The following is a 16,470-nucleotide window of genomic DNA, read 5'->3' as shown; positions in this document are numbered from 1 at the left end:
TGACATCTTTAATTTTTTTGCCATTTTTTTTTGATTTTGACAATCATTATAAAAATATTTTTTTAAAAAAATATAATAAAAAAAATCCCCTACTTAAAAAAATAGAAGAATAATTTTAATTTTGTGTCATTTAAAAAAAAAATGTCTCTCTTCTTCCTCCTTATTCCTTATTCTAATAGAAAGAATTGATGATTTGAAATCTTCTGGCAATGCCAAAATAATATAATAAACTTATTTCATTCATCCCTTAAATAATAAATGATAATAATTTAGTCTAAACCCCCAGTATAAACATTTTAAAATGAGATAATTATTTTTTTTTTATTTTTTTTTTAAAAGAACCAATTCATATTTTGGCCGATAAAATTATTTAATAACCGGTTTCAAAAAAAAATGATTGAGGAAAATGGGAAAATAATTCAAGCACTCCAGACGATCTCACCGAAAAATTTTATGGAATCTTCATCATTAATCTCTTTACCTAATTTTGAAAAAACTGATCCCCTAAAAAGTGAAGCAAGTTTTCGAATGGCGCTGCAAAAGGGTAGTTTCGCGACTTTTCAAAATGGTTCCCTTATTCCAAATCATGACTACCAAAGTTTTCTGGATTTTGGACAAATATTCTTAGCATACTTGAATTTGATAAAATGGTAAAAATAATTTTAAAATATCAGCATTTCTTATTTTGCCATGTCCAAAACATCAAAAAATTTAACATAAAAATTTTCCAAATTTCTTTGAAAAAAACGAAATAGCCTTTTTTTAAATAGAAAAATGAAATATATGGCCAAAACAGATTTTCTGAGATTTTCAAAACTTTATCATTAAGTTTTCTTAAAATTTTAAAACTTCTGAAAATTTCAAAACTTAAGGAATTTTTAAAACAGGTTTTGTACGTTTTTTATGGCAACCTTTATATTGTTTGTTTCAAAAAAAAAATTTAAAAATTTTTTTCTTTGTCAAAACCATAATTTAGTTTTGACTAAATATTATTTTAGCTCTAAGGTATATTAAAATTTTTTAAATTCAGATTATGGTTATATTACTTGAAAGGCCATTTTTTAAATATATATTTCATTATATTGGTTGATTTTATACACCTTGGCCATTGGCATCAGAAAGGAGAAGCAAAGGTGTAAATACAATTTATCACCCCCCCCCCCCAATTATATGGGATTGTAAGGGGTAAGTTTATAACGACACCCAATCGTCATGTGAATAAAATTAGAGGTGAGTAGAGTGGATTTCCTTTTTTTTGGTAGCAGGGAGTATGGGTGTAAATTTAGAGAGGGCAAAAGTTTAGGTGGCTAAAATCTTTATTAGCTTTTAGGTTTTATAAAAAAATATTTTTGTGAGCATCCCAATAATCTCTTAAGTACCACCCCCCCCCTCACCTCCAATAAAAAATTTACAGTATAAGATTACGCATATGGTTTAAGGTTTGGAAGGATTAGTATAGAAAGAAAATGGCGGGATCTGATCCTGTCAATTATATATATCTTTTACAGAATATTATTATGAATTCAGTTAATATTTACAATGTTATTTTTTTTAACTATTGTGTTACTCTCTTTTAATACCAGTTACTAATATTTTTCCCAGAGTTAAAAAAAGGTTATTTTCTTGGCTCCGCTCAATGATAAGAAGAAGAAAAAAAATGCCTTTATGATCACGTGGTTTGCTTCTATTTTTATAAAAAATCTCTAAAAAATGTATTTGTTACAAGGTTAACATAATTAATTTTATATATAAATTTTTTTCACAATTAATGAACATTGTTAATTTTGACTTTTTAGTATATTGCCAAAAACCCTAATATTTAAAGTGTTATTTATATGAAACGGTTTAAGAATGTAAAGTTCCATTCTTTCTTAGACTTTTATTTTGTTCAAAAGTATACAAAAATTTGCCAAAGTTTGGATATTGAAAGTTAAAAAAACAATATTTTTTTTAATATATGTCGTCAGAATTTAGCAAGTTCGGGACTTTTTTTCGCCGACTCGGGTTTTTAGCGAATTAGTTAAAAACTTAATTTATTTAAGCGCACGTTTCATAATCTTTGAAAGGCTTAATTTTTTTTTACCTGGAATCGTCTGCTTTTAAATTTCTTCATGAATATTTCCGGTACTTGACAATTTAAAATAAATCAATACATTCAAATTGGCACAAATTAAGTAGAGTAGTTCATCACGGCAAAATTACTTAAAATTCATAAGTGCTCGAATACGAATCTGGAAAAACTTGATTTTATCAAAATTTAAATAATTCTTACAGATTTTCCATAAATAGAGATTTGCTAAAGGACTTGTTTTTATTATCATTTTTTTTACCCATTATATATAGTACAAAGAAAAACTAGTTAAGTTTTTTGATAATTTTTATTGAGCAAACTTATTTTAATTCCAGTGTAATTATGAATACAAACAAAAAAAAATTAGGCTAATTAAGTAAACTTTTTTTTTAAATAAAAATTTTCAATATAATTTTTGGCCCCATTTTGAATCAGTAAAATAATAAAATAAAATTTATATTTAAAATTCTCTTATAATAATGAATAACATATTTTTGTAACTGTCTATTCTATTATTCGGCATAGTTACTAGTAGTGTTGTTAAAAAGCCCGATTTGGGTCGATTTTTCAAAACGCCAAACAGAATCCGACCGAACTAAACCGATTGGACTCTGATTTGGCTGACAAAATAATTAGATTACATTTGGTTCTTATTCGAACTGAATTAAGTCGACCATTTTCTAAAGTTTCGGATTGTGAGGCGAAAACTGGTTTAGGTTTTTTCGATGGTCCCTTAGTAAAAAAAATAACGCTGTTTTGTAACATAATTGCGTTTTAACTTCAACAAATAAATTGAAAAATATTTTATTTATATAATAATATTAAGGGCATGGAAATGAGTATTGGAAAGGGACTGGAGGAAAGGAAATGAAATTAGGAGATAGTTAAAAATTTTGGTTAAATTTAAGATTTTTTTCAGAAAATATTAATCTTTATAACATAATTATTGAATTTAATAACAATTATATATATATATATAATTTGAATTTAGAGCTTAATATAAAAATTTATTATACATATTATATAAAGGTTTTATATTAATATTTTCACTTCTTATTTCCTATTTGAAGCCTTGCTAACGCCAATTTCACACAATTCAATTTTGGATTTTACTTTAAAAAAAAGAAAAAGGAACAAATAAAAGAAAAGATAAGAAAAAAGAGATGAAAAAAAAAAGAAAATGGAAGAAAAAATAATAAAAAAGTTTAATAAAATTGAAAACAGAAAATGTATAAGGAAAACTTAAAACTTTAAATAAAAAAATGCTACTTTTCTTATATGATGCAAAAAAGTACTTTTTTTTTACACATATTTTAACAATAAAAAAAACTATTATAATATTTTTTTCCTAGTTAATTATCGCATATTTTTCAGTTTTATAGTTATCTACTATACTTTACTTATTATACTGTATTAAATATCAAGAACGTATTTAAAAAAATATATAAAAAGGAATATAGTCAATCTTGATATAATATATAAAAACAAATAAGTTTTAGTTTTAATGATCCTATATAATTATCAATATAAGGACAAGGTCATATCATTTTTCAATTTCACTTATAAAAGGATAAGCTAAAATAATTTACTATATAATTTTTTTTTTTAGAAATTATTTAATTTCTAAGCTTTGGAATAAAATAACACATTGAATTTTCTTCTTTTGTTATGGAATTCTTCCCACCCGGCATTTCTAGACCACACCTTCTCTACGTCAATTATTACCCCTTATCCTCAACAATTTTTACACCCCTACCCCTCCCAATCCCCTACAAAATCAAAACTAACATAAAAAGGAAGTTCATTCAAATTAACCAACCATATCCCACTCCATTACCCCATTACATTTATTAATCCCCACCTCCCATTTTATTCAAATGACGATCATATTTTCATGACGTCCTAACCCCTTCAATTTTAATGAAGATCTTGCATGATATCAGCCCCCCCCCTCCCTGGTAGAAACGCTTTCTACACATTGCGAGTTCATATTTTATTTTTTTCACCTTGGCTCTAGTCTCATATCCTCCTTTAATAAAACCTTTTAATTTTTGCCAGTCTCGTCTCCTACGCTTTTCTCTTTCCACCTCTCAACTTTCTGAAAATATAACCCTCTTTCCATATTACCAATTCATTTTAATTGAGTTTTCCGCATGTTCTCTTTTATTAGACAAATTCTTCTACCAGCCACTTTTTTAGCAGGTTCATATGTCCAGCTCCGAGTTCAGAATTAATTATTTTTTTAAAGAGGGATAGGTTTGGGATCAGATTTAAAATTACCGGGTTCGGAGTAAGTTAGTATGGATAGGTTTGTTTTTCTTTTTGGGGTGATGGCAATTTGAAAATAAATATAAGTTATATATTTAATTATATTTTAAATGATGACTATCACAATTTTCTTAGAATATTCATTTTTGTAAAAAAAAAAGAAAAATTAAAATTATTTTTAAACAAATGGCCAACAATAAGTGGACCTGAAGATCTCCAACAAAAATTATGTGCCTAGCAATTCGGGCTACAACCTATAAATATTATATTTATATCGTTTTTAAGTCATCAAACTTTGCTGATATCCTATTTGAATATATTGATATACGTTATAGAATATTCGAAAAAATTGAACACTAAATATCGTCACAAGTTTCAAAATTATTGTCTCAATTCGCCAACTTTATTTTTTCAAATATTTTTTATTTTTTCGATATCCGTTTCTAAACATAAATTGGCATACATTTTACTTCAATGCCACAACTTTTTGTTCCTCTAAAAAATTGAAAGAAAAAATATCTTATTTTATATAAATAAAGATAATTTATATTTTTTAAAAAAAGTAAAAAATAATTCTACATTCACCATTCACTTGGAGCATGTTAGAAAAATAATAAAAATCTTATAAAAAATATTTTTCACCAGCGGGCCTCGTTCATCCTAAGCGTTGCTGTTGTTTTCCTAGAATGCGTTATTTTTCAACTTTGAATCATTTTTTGAGCGCATTTTTTTTAAATTTAAAAATCTGATTTTACCGAAAATGTATTCTATCATGTTTAGAATAACTATCTAATGAATTGTAGACAATTTTGCAGTTTAACCTTTGAAGTCTTTATAATTTATATATAAAAAATCTATAGAAAAACTAATATAAATTATATTAAGATCAAAGGTTCAAGAGTAAATTGTCTGAGATTCATAGAGGGTATTTCAATGATGAAATACATTTCCGGTGAAATCAGATTTTTAAATTTAAATAAAATGTGCTCAAAAAATGTTTTAAAGTTTAAAATACAACATATTAACGATAAACACATTGACGCCATATATACTTCCATATGCTGTAGAGGTGCGCACCCCACCCAACTCGAAAGCCACCCTATCAAGTCAGGAAATTTTTATCTTTCGAGTAGGGAGGGTTTGGAAGTTTGGACGAGGATATGGAATTAAATTTAAGTTCAGGTTAGGTTGAAAGATGTTTTATTTTTAAATTGTCTTTTGTAGATAGGTCTCTAAGCAACATCAAGTTTAGTTTATTGAACATTTTTAGTTTATATGTTTTCTTATAAAGATATATATAATAATAAAAAAAATGGAATTCGTTCCGAATGATTTTTTAGATTCGAATAGTGTATTTGCGAAGTAAATAATTTTAGAGGGCATGAAAAACTGGCGAAAAAAATACTCTTTTGACTAGAATTAACCAAATTAAATTTTATCTAAAAAATGACATTAAGAACCTATTCTTAAAATATATAAAATATAATAAATTGTCCAAAAGAACCCATACTTAAAACCCGATCAAGGATCGGATCAAACCTAAGTTCAGTTCTGACTATTAACCCATCCCGAGAAAATGTGAAAAAAAGATAGATGTATTTCTTTTTTTCTTACTAATTCGGATTTGGATATCCCTTTCTTGGAGCTTAGATAAATTTGGAATTTTAAATTGCCGCCGAATTCATTTTCGTCTTGGACAGCCAGTCTATGCTCGGCTCTTTGCCATGACTATTGCTACCTTTGTAAATCGATTCAAAAATATATTTTACCAAATTCCTAAAGTAGTAATTCTAGTAGCCCTAGAGTAGAAAATAGGTAATTCTATAATTTAATAGGTTTCCTCCCAGCATGCGCATAAGATTTTTCATTTTAAATCTTTAATTGAGCGCGTTTTATTAAATTTAAAGCTAATTTTGCCGGAAATGCATTCCAATAAGTGTAAAATACCCACCCTATAAATTTCAGACATTCATCACCTACCTTTGAAGAACCTTAATTTATATTAATTTTTCCATATTTTAAATGTAAAAGGAAATTTCTTAAAAAAGTTTATTATAAAAATGTCTAATATAGAACGGATATATTGGAATGCATTTCTTGGAATATCAGATTTTTAAATTTAAAATAATGCCATCAATTAATGATTTAAAATGCAAAAATTAACAAAAAATAAAGTAATACCAATCAAACTATCGCCTTAACAGAAAATATTGTTAATGTCTAAAATATATTTCTAATTTTCAATTTAAATAAATTTAACTAACGCGATATTATTAAATCATCATCACAACAAGGAACAAAAAATTCATTTAAAATTAATATATAATAAATAATATTTCAATTTTTTTTTGTGTCACGATATAAACTTTGAAGAAAACCTCACATAAGAAGCACAAATAATATATAATTGATTCCATGCTATAAAAAAAAATCTCAAAAGAAAATTACATAAGCCAATTTCTAATGACTTCTTGACATATAAATTTATTATTATATGAAGCTTATATAAACTTACTTTTTTTCTATAAAAAAAATGAGATATAATTTAGAAATTAAGCTCTATAAATCATTAAAAAACTCTCATTTTTATTTTTTGTTAGAAAAAACCCCCTAAAATATTGATTATTTAAGTTTAGTTAAAAAATGAAAGTAGATAAAAAGAGTGAAGAGGAAGGTAGAGAGGAAAGGAAAGAAGCGAAAGAAAGGAAGGAAGAACAAACGAACTAATGAAATTACAAATGTTTTATCATTTTAGAATATAAATAAACTTGACCGTTTCCAAAGAGAATTTTAGGTAAGAGTAATAGAAGTGTTTTAATATAAGATGTCTTTTTTAAATGTTATATACATATATATATAGTATAACTCTTAATTTATCAGACCTACTGAGGTCAAGACTTTTTTATTTTAAAGCCATATCCGATTTTTATATTTTGATCATTTTGCATCTCGTTTCGGAGGTGACTGGGATTAGAACCGGTCTTGTATATCTCTGATTGATATATGTACCAGCATTGTAGTGTTTTATATGTCAGGAATTTTGTATCCATTGGTATAATTAGTCCATTTGGTTAAGGGAGATAAAATCGATGTTTTTATTTGATATTTTAATTATAACCGAATTTTATATGAATCGTTTCACATTCGCAGGCTTTTAGCAGGGTACATAGCACTTTTTTGCCTTTTATCACATGTATTATATATATGTTCAGATAAGAAAAGTCATTTGTGAATTAGCCTTTTTTTATGATCTTATTTTTTTTAAGACATCGTTAATACAATAAAGAAGTCCTTCAGATAATTAACGATTAAATATAATTTTGGTTTGTATATCTATCGATATAATTTTCAAGACTAATATTCATTATTATATGTTTATGTTATGAGGATATAGAGAGAGATCGAGAGAAGAGAGAATATGATTAATTGGTTCTTCGGATAAATATAGTTTATTTTTTATTATCAATGATCTCATATTATTATTCCTTCATAGCATTATAATTGTACAATAATAATAATAATAGTAATTTTAGATTAGATGAGATTATATTACAATCTCAAATTTCGGTATAAGCCTTTTTCTATAAAATTTTTTTTTAAATTTCGGCATGATTTTTTTTAAAAATAATAGGGATCATGTTCACTTTGAAAAAAAGGAAATATCTAGTAAATTAAAAAAATGTAAAACCTGATATTTTATTAATTATTGTTAATTTTATATCGCGTTGTATTTTCGATTTAAATATTTTTATTCTTTTTTGCATTGATTTTACACTTATATTTTTTTTTACTACTACCGAAAAAGGGGCCATAATTTAATATTTATACTTATAAAACAATTATTATATAGTGAATAAATACCAGAGACCTGAAAGATACGGCCTAAATTTATTTTAAAAAAAATTTTTCGGCCCGGCCCGGGTTTTATATTTTCAGACCCGGCCCTGATTTTTATAAAAATATATATTGCATTTATTTTTAATTTTTATAGCTAATAATGGCCATTTAAAATATTCGGTTTTAAAATATACAGCCCTACCCGGCCCTCATATTTTTTAAAATATTATTTTTACGAAATGGAAGGGAAAGGGAAAGGGAAAGGGAAAGGGGGGGATAAAATATTAGATTCATTTAAATCTTTAAAAATTATTATTAAAATTAAGAATCCCCCCACCCCCAACCTATAAAAAGATAACTCTATTAAAGCAAACCCAGACTACAGCCAATCTCTTTTCATTACCCTTATTAGTTATTTAACGAACAATTTTCATATATATAGACCGCGGACTCTAGATTAGCACCACTAGATGGCAATATACATATTAATGACCAAATTTTAAAAAAACATTTTTTTTAATATACCCTACTCCATATATCTGACTAACCTTTTTACCCTACCCTAAGTCCAAAAGGTTGGGTTAAAGAAGAAATGGCCTCGCCGGACATTGAATCTTGATGGCCTAAATTCGATGCAAGCTCTAGGTATATAATTTACTAAACATAACTTAACTTAAGATAGCAAATGATATTTTTATACATAGTATTTTCTACTATTTCAATGGGTATGATTTTTGAATCACGGGAAAAATAAATTTTATTTTTTTAAAAATAATTTTCCTTCCCCCCTTCTTCCAAAAATAGCCTCAGCATTCCCCCTGTGTATGGCTTATGTCTTCCTACAAATTTTTTTTCAGAAAATTTTTTTGAAAATAAGGATGAATTATATAAAATAAAATTTTTTTCTGAAAATTTTTAGTCCTCTCCTCACCTAAAATCAATCAAGAGGAACAAAATGGTACATCTTTTATTAAAAATAATTTAATTGATTAATTTTTATTTCATTAATGTTTGATTTTTAGGGGTGTCTTAACCCCGGTTTCCCTTATATAGATATAGGCCTATCTCTTTAGAAATAAAATTATTTATTTAAAAAAAACCAATTTTTTTTTGCATAATAGTTATAACTATCATAGGTAGGTTTTGTAGGGTTTCATTTTAGAATTTTAAAATATTAATTATTTGATTTAAATGCTAATTAATTTTTATTTAGAATAAATTATTTTTAATTATTATCATTTTTTAGCAATATAATATTTTAAGAAATGCAAATTTTAAGGCAAAATTAATTTTTATTTTTTAATTTGAATAAATTCACCTTTGGAAACCTCATAAAATGTGTTTGGTACAAAATGTATTTAATATAATTTAAATATAAAATAAACGAATTCGAAATGATATTAATTAATTAATTATTTGCATCTATGGATTTAATTAGTTTTATAACAATGGCTTCTATCCCCTTCTCAAGAAATAATTGAATTCCCCCTAAAGGTTAACCCCCTCCCCCATAAAGTAGTTATTATTCGATAATATGCATACATACAAACTATTTTCCAATTAAGAAATCAATGTCACTTCTGTTTAAAAGAAATTTAAGGATTAAATAGAATGATAAAATGAATGTTCATTTTTAATATGCCTAGAGGTCTGCAATCTGCGGGTTTTGAAGTTTGAATTCAAAAGGATATCATTTTTCTCCGCCCATTTTTTGAGTAAGCATGGTCAGATTTTCTAAAATATTTTAAACATTGGTAGGGTTAAAAAAAATATTTTAAAAATAATGGGTAGCTATGGGTTGTTGAATTTTAAATTCAAACGAAATTAGCAGAACAGACTTCTATTTATTAAAAAACCTCTTTTTGTTTCACAATATTGCAAAGCTGACAGGTGGGTTGAATAAAATTTTGAAATAAATGGGCGGGCATTGCGATTAAAAAATTTTCAAAATAAGGAGTGGGGGGGTTTATTGGCTGGAAACCGCGAAATTTCTCAAATGCCAACCTTAGCCAAAACGCGACTGCGCCCGTTCGCTTTCCTCCTAATAATATTTTTTAAAATGACATTTGAATTCATTATTTTATTTTTATGATAAATATAATGTAAAGATATAAATATGACCTTCTTAAATAAGTATAAAACTTAACTTGGTGATGATAAACTTTGAAGAAGAAATTGATGAGATTTTTATCTAATTAATGTCAAAAGAATATTTTCTAATATTAAAACATGACAATTCGATAATGATTTTATAATTTGCTGAAATTTTATATCATACAATTGTTAAAATTTATCTAATATTTTTTAAATAATTTATTTTATTTTACCTTTCTTTGAAAAAAAAGCATTTTTATAAAAAAAAAGTGAAAACCCAAAATTATTTTTATAAAATTATCACCAATGGCTTACAATAGTTTGACTTTACGGGGTAAACCCACTTAATAGAGCCCATCCCCAACAATCCTCGTTAACATTAAAAAGTTTACAGATTTAATAAGGTGACACAATTGGCATTAACAGAGTTGTTAAAGTATCCAGATACAAAAATGTGGTATATATTTAGATACTATTTTCGATGTATTTATATCTGTTTTTAAATATTTTTTTAAGATCCATTTTGTACTTTTATTTAACACTTTTTATAATAAAAATAAATATAGTTGAATGCAAATTCATTTTATTTCATATGAACATATAACTTATATTAATATATATTAAAAAATATTAAGACTAATATCGTCGGTCTAGAATTGGAGTGCTCCACTCGACATTTTCAAAATTTTTGAGTTAGAAGTGGATAATAACTTATTTATTCCCAATATATAAAAAAACTAGATTAAAAAAATATTATAATTTTTGCCAAAGGTTATTGTCAAAATTGATCAATAACTTTTTCCTATATTTTATTTTAAACTTTGATTTTGATTTTCCCATTTTAATAATTTGCGCAAAGCACTCCAATTCTGGACCAACGATATAATAGAAAAAATATATATAGAATATTATAACATATGAATATTGATTATATATTTTTTTCTCTTATATCTATAGATATCATTTCAAGATTGTGTAGGATATTTTTCATATTCAAAAGAATATATAAATACTTGCTTTTAGCCATGACATGACGCTCCTTAATTATTAACAACAATACCATCTATGCACAAAATTATTTTAATCTTTTAGGTACTACCTTAGGCAGTACCTATCATTAACCTTGACTTTTATTGAATAAATTATATCTAAGGTAAAAGAATTTTTTATATTAAATACTTGTTTTAAATAAGAATTTGTTCTAAAGAACGATAAAAATAGGGTATTGGCATTACATTGAGAATGAGAACAAAAAATGTTGTTTAACTATTTATTCATAATATAAGTTTCTGTTCCAAAACAACTAGCATTGTTAAAGGCTCGTTTTGAGCCGATTTTTAAAAACGGCTAACTCATTATTTCATCCAGGAAAATACTATGCAAGCCTGAAGATTTTGCTTATTGAAGGAACAAAGGGTGGACATATATTAACGAAATCTCGAGGCTTAGACAATATTTTTCTGGCTAAAATATTGAGCTAGCCGTTTTAAAAATCGGCTCAAAACGAGCCTTTTAACAACACTAAAAACAACAGCAATCTCTGTATATAATTAAAATAAAAAGTTTTTAGACGATGTATATATCTAGATCAATTTTTAGACAATGTATCTGTATCTAGATTCACTTGACTCTGGACACTAGGCACTGATAGCTTGGATTAGGCTGTACATTAATTTTAGCATAATATATGCGAAAATAAAGTACATCAATTTTACCCGTCTCCCCTGAAAATTTAGGGTTATGGCCTGACGATATACTCCATTTTGCTCACTTTAGCATTTGTCAAAATATAGCTAACTACCCCAATCGTGCAATCTCAAAACATATTAGCTTAAAATAAAAAGTTTACTCTGATGCTCAAAAATTTTATTAGGATACAATAGAAGCAAATCTAAAATATAATCTCCATAATCTATAAGTGATCGTTTTTACATCTTCTTAATGTTAATCTAATGTTATCTATTAACTTTATCTTAATTTATAAAATGAAGGTTCCTGTATAACCTAATTTTAAATTTTAGGTCTATCCAGCAGATCCTGACAGAAGAAATCAAGTTCGGTTGGTTAATTGAAATTTTGAGTTCGGAAATGAAAATATTTTTTTGCCAACACCAGATTTGAATTAGAGGGGGGCACGGACCTAATTTTTTATTCACCGCCCGCCTGCTCATGGTGGCAATAAAATAATTCACGCCCATTCATGCTCACCACTTAAAAAAGTTTCTCCTCGACCAGTGCTCTCACGAAAGGCAATATTTGATTCACGCCCGTCAAGCCCGAAAATTCACGGTGTTTTTAAATTTTTTAAAACTATTGCTATAATTTTACTCTTTTTTGAATTTCTATTTATTTCTCTAATTTCATATTTCATATTAATAACAAAAAATAATTACAATCTATAAATCGAAATTTTTATTTAGAAAAAGAAGAATGCCCATTTTTTTTTATTTCAATTGTGTACGCCTTTCATCTAATAAGAGATTGGTTACAGAAAATAACCTTTCACTAGAAGCCGAACTTGTCGGGACTGGCAAAATTTTACTCGCTAATTCAAAAAAGGAAAAATATTCCTGTTTCCAAAACTTCAAAATATTGTCATTGTTATTTGTCTATGAGCGATGAATCTTTATAATTCATCCTCACAGCTTTCATTGGTAGATGTTGATGCCTCATCAGAATCCTCCTAGAAATTCTCTAAATGTTTCATTTATAATATATGGATTTTTATGAGTGTAGGATTAATGTGGAAAGTTATAAATTATAGTTGTCATTGACTTAGGCATATCACTAATTTTATATCATTTAACATTTGTAAGGTTATTTTATATATATATATCTTCCTTTTCTTCTTCTATTAAAATCTTAAGACTTTTAAAATTCGGATCTAGAATTTTAAGTCTACCTTATATATGACTGCATAATATTTATTTTAAAAGAAATCTGGTCAAGGTTTTGATTATTATTGTATCACCTTCAGAAGGTTGACAAAATTTTACTAATTTTTGTTTCCATAGATAAACTTCATTTATTGTGTCTGCTCTCAGATTATCCGAGCATTCTTTAAATATTGATAAAAATTTTATCTAACTCGCGTATGATGTTGATATCAATTGTGGCTAATCAATTTGATTCTTGCTTTCTAAACAAGTACACCTGTATTTCATATATGATTTTAAGAAACTTTATATCATGATATATACAGAGTTCCATTCAGGGGGACTGGCGACGCTACGGCCTCGTGGGAATTTTTTTATAGCGGCTCTTCTAGTTCAATCTGCGCTAATGATTTTAATTCAACTGACATAATTAAAAAACGCTTCTAATTTTTCTTGGTCAATATTAGCTCTCAACTTATTTTTATAATTTTTAATTTATTAAATGTTTTCTCGCAATTAACCTGCGTAAAGGACAAAATTAAAATGTATTCATATGCCAAAAATAAATTCGTGTCACATGTATGCATATTGCATCTTTTAAAAATTTCATACACGCATATTAAACACTTGTTACATCACACTCTGAGTTATTATCATATTGTAATATTCCATCTTCTTCATTTGACTCCTCACTTGTACATACGATTATCGTCCGTTTCAATTAATTCTGCTACCAAACTTTGAATACACTGGCAAATGAACATTATTCTTTACGTAATTTAACACTCAATATATATCTTTACTATTTATTTCATCAAAATGTCTAGGATGCAAATATTGCACATTCAAAATAAGCTCTTAATTCGCAGAGAGAAATTCAGACAAGCTGTTTATAATTTGATCAATTATAGGACGAAATACTCCGAACCTATAAAGATCAATTGTTTCTTGAGGGCGTTTATCTTGGCATTGGTCACTATATATTCTCTTCGCTCATCATATTCGATTTTTTGGCAGAACATTCTCTACCCTGATGCTCTCCGGGAGCTTTAAATATTAAAGTGTTTCATTTAAATTAGAAGCCATTTTATTGCTTTATTTTGAATCGATGATACAGAAAGAGTTAGCATCTCTTCCATCATTTTCCATGCTGACAAAGTACCTAATTTTTTAGTTTGAAGATATGACGTGGCCCCATTATTTCAAAAATTTCCAAATATATTATAGCTGTACTTAGAGTCTTAAATTTACATAAATTATCAAGTTTTTGTCTCAAATGATTTATTAACTATTATAAATTGAAGTGCATTTATCGTTATTGGGAGCAAGCTCTCTACTATATACGCTCTAAGAGCTTTTTCACGTGCCTTATGTAACCTATTTTTTGCAGCTTTCTCAACTTATTTTGGCCAGATAAATTATTCTGTTTCACCCAAGCATCCATCCTTTTATCTGATTCACCGACCTGGATTTTATTTGATTTCAATGAATTAAGAACAAGAAATGTGGGCTATACTATTTCTACAATAAATCAATGTATAAAAATGTAATATAATGAATTAATCAAAACTTAGCTTTCACTCTACTCAAACGGAAGCGTTTTTACTTCATTTGAAAAAAAAACAAAGAAAAGAACGTGGTAATGATGTATAGCGTCAAGCGACGTTACTGGTATTTTATGCATTAAATTATAAACGACATGACAATTGTCAAGGAATGAGATATTCAAATCATAGAGATATCATTAAAAATAAATAAATGATAAGAGAAAATAATGTGAACATAATAATATACTTTTTTCCTAATCGGCCTCTATTTTGATATTTTCCTCTGATCGGCCTCAAAAATCCACATTTTCTCGCTGGTTCCATTTCGTTATTATATCTTTTAAGGGTGTTACTTAGCTTGCTATTAGCTGTAGATTGTTTGAAATATTGCACTATTTTTTTTACACTATTTGTATTTAAGGCCATTTCAGTTAAACAATTGCTAAAAATATAAGGCATAATATTATTTAGTATATGGCATATACATGCTAGTGTTTCTCATCTTTGAAAGCACCTATAAGATTTGCTCCGTTATCAGTCACAAAACTGTACATTTATTTAAATAATTTTCTACTTCTGTCTATTCTTCTAAAATTAAAATGACTACACTTTTAATATTGAGCCCTGTTTTCATTTTCTTTGTGGCGTATGTTTTTAATTCAAAATCCTTAATTATAATATGTACTGTAATGGTTAAAAAAACTTCGATTTTTATAGTCATCCGTCCAAAAAACAGTGGTTAGACAAGTAATTTTTATTGATCATGCATTGGCCTAGTGTTGCATTTAAAGATCGAAGATCTTTACAAATAAAATATAACTGACTTTTCAGTAAAAAGTTTAAACAAAATTTAGCAAAAAGTCTCGCGATTAAACACCTAAACATAAAAAGAAAATAGAACTAACAGCATGATACCGGATGTTGTTTATAAAATGCGGAAGATTTTTTGTTTTCAAAAATTATTCTTTTTTAAAAAAAGAACTAAATTAAAATTTAAAATTGCAAATTTATATTTATATTTATAAAAAAAATTTTAAAAATTAAAATTTCCTTGATTCACGGGAAATTTATGTTCACGCCCGATTACGCCCGGGATTGGTAAGGCCCGTCACGCCCAGTCACGCCTAATAATTTAAAATTTATTCACACTTACGCCGTGACCTACCGTGACACGATGGGTTATTCGTGATTTCACGGCCCGCGCTTATCTCTAATTTGACTTGTCCCCCACTTCCGAAACAATGGCTCTCCCTATGCACGCATATTATAAATTAATAGCAATAAATTTAATATATATGAAACAAATTACTTTTTTATTAGTTTACTATTCTTCTAATATTATTGGCTTATTTTTTACCCAATGATATATCCGTTTACGTTATCTGACATTTTTTTTATTTGGGCTAATTTTTATTTAATTTTATTGAATCCAGTTTCATTTATTTAATATTTTTATGATTATTGCTTTTTTCTAGAAGTATATTTTTTATTTTGTTTTAATGTTTATTTATTTTTACATTAAAATAAGAGATTGCTTGTTTTTATTATTGGTTTATTTTTTTAACTTATTTATTGATATTTTGATAAAATGCATTTCCTTTAGTTTTAAATATCTTTGAATATAATATAGTTAGAAACTTTTAAATTTTTTTTATAACTTAATGGCAGGCCTTTAAAGTGGCATATTGTTACACATTCCTGAAAATTTTAAATGCCAAAAATCGGAAATGACCACAAAACAAATCGGCATTTGTTCTTCTCAAATTTTTTTATGTAG

The 16,470-nt window shown here is 26.7% G+C and overlaps 1 protein-coding gene across 2 annotated transcripts in view; it reads left to right on the top strand.

Moving 5' to 3' along the window:
• The first annotated feature begins 369 nt into the window (after nucleotides 1-369).
• Nucleotides 370-16,470, top strand: part of LOC135929908 (uncharacterized) — a 54,881-nt gene continuing 38,780 nt past the window's right edge. Inside the window, exon 1 of one of the 2 annotated variants that reach the window (XM_065466649.1) lies at nucleotides 370-650. In XM_065466649.1, the coding sequence (XP_065322721.1) occupies nucleotides 394-650 (257 nt within the window). In that variant the 5' untranslated portion in view covers nucleotides 370-393. The remainder of the gene's footprint in view (nucleotides 651-16,470) is intronic. The other variant, XM_065466648.1, reaches the window with a different exon arrangement.

This window comes from Gordionus sp. m RMFG-2023, chromosome 5 (genome assembly GCF_954871325.1).
Source record: "Gordionus sp. m RMFG-2023 chromosome 5, tfGorSpeb1-WG-v2, whole genome shotgun sequence".
Taxonomy (NCBI): domain Eukaryota; kingdom Metazoa; phylum Nematomorpha; class Gordioida; order Chordodea; family Parachordodidae; genus Gordionus; species Gordionus sp. m RMFG-2023.
This window is presented reverse-complemented; position numbering and strand designations above follow the sequence as displayed.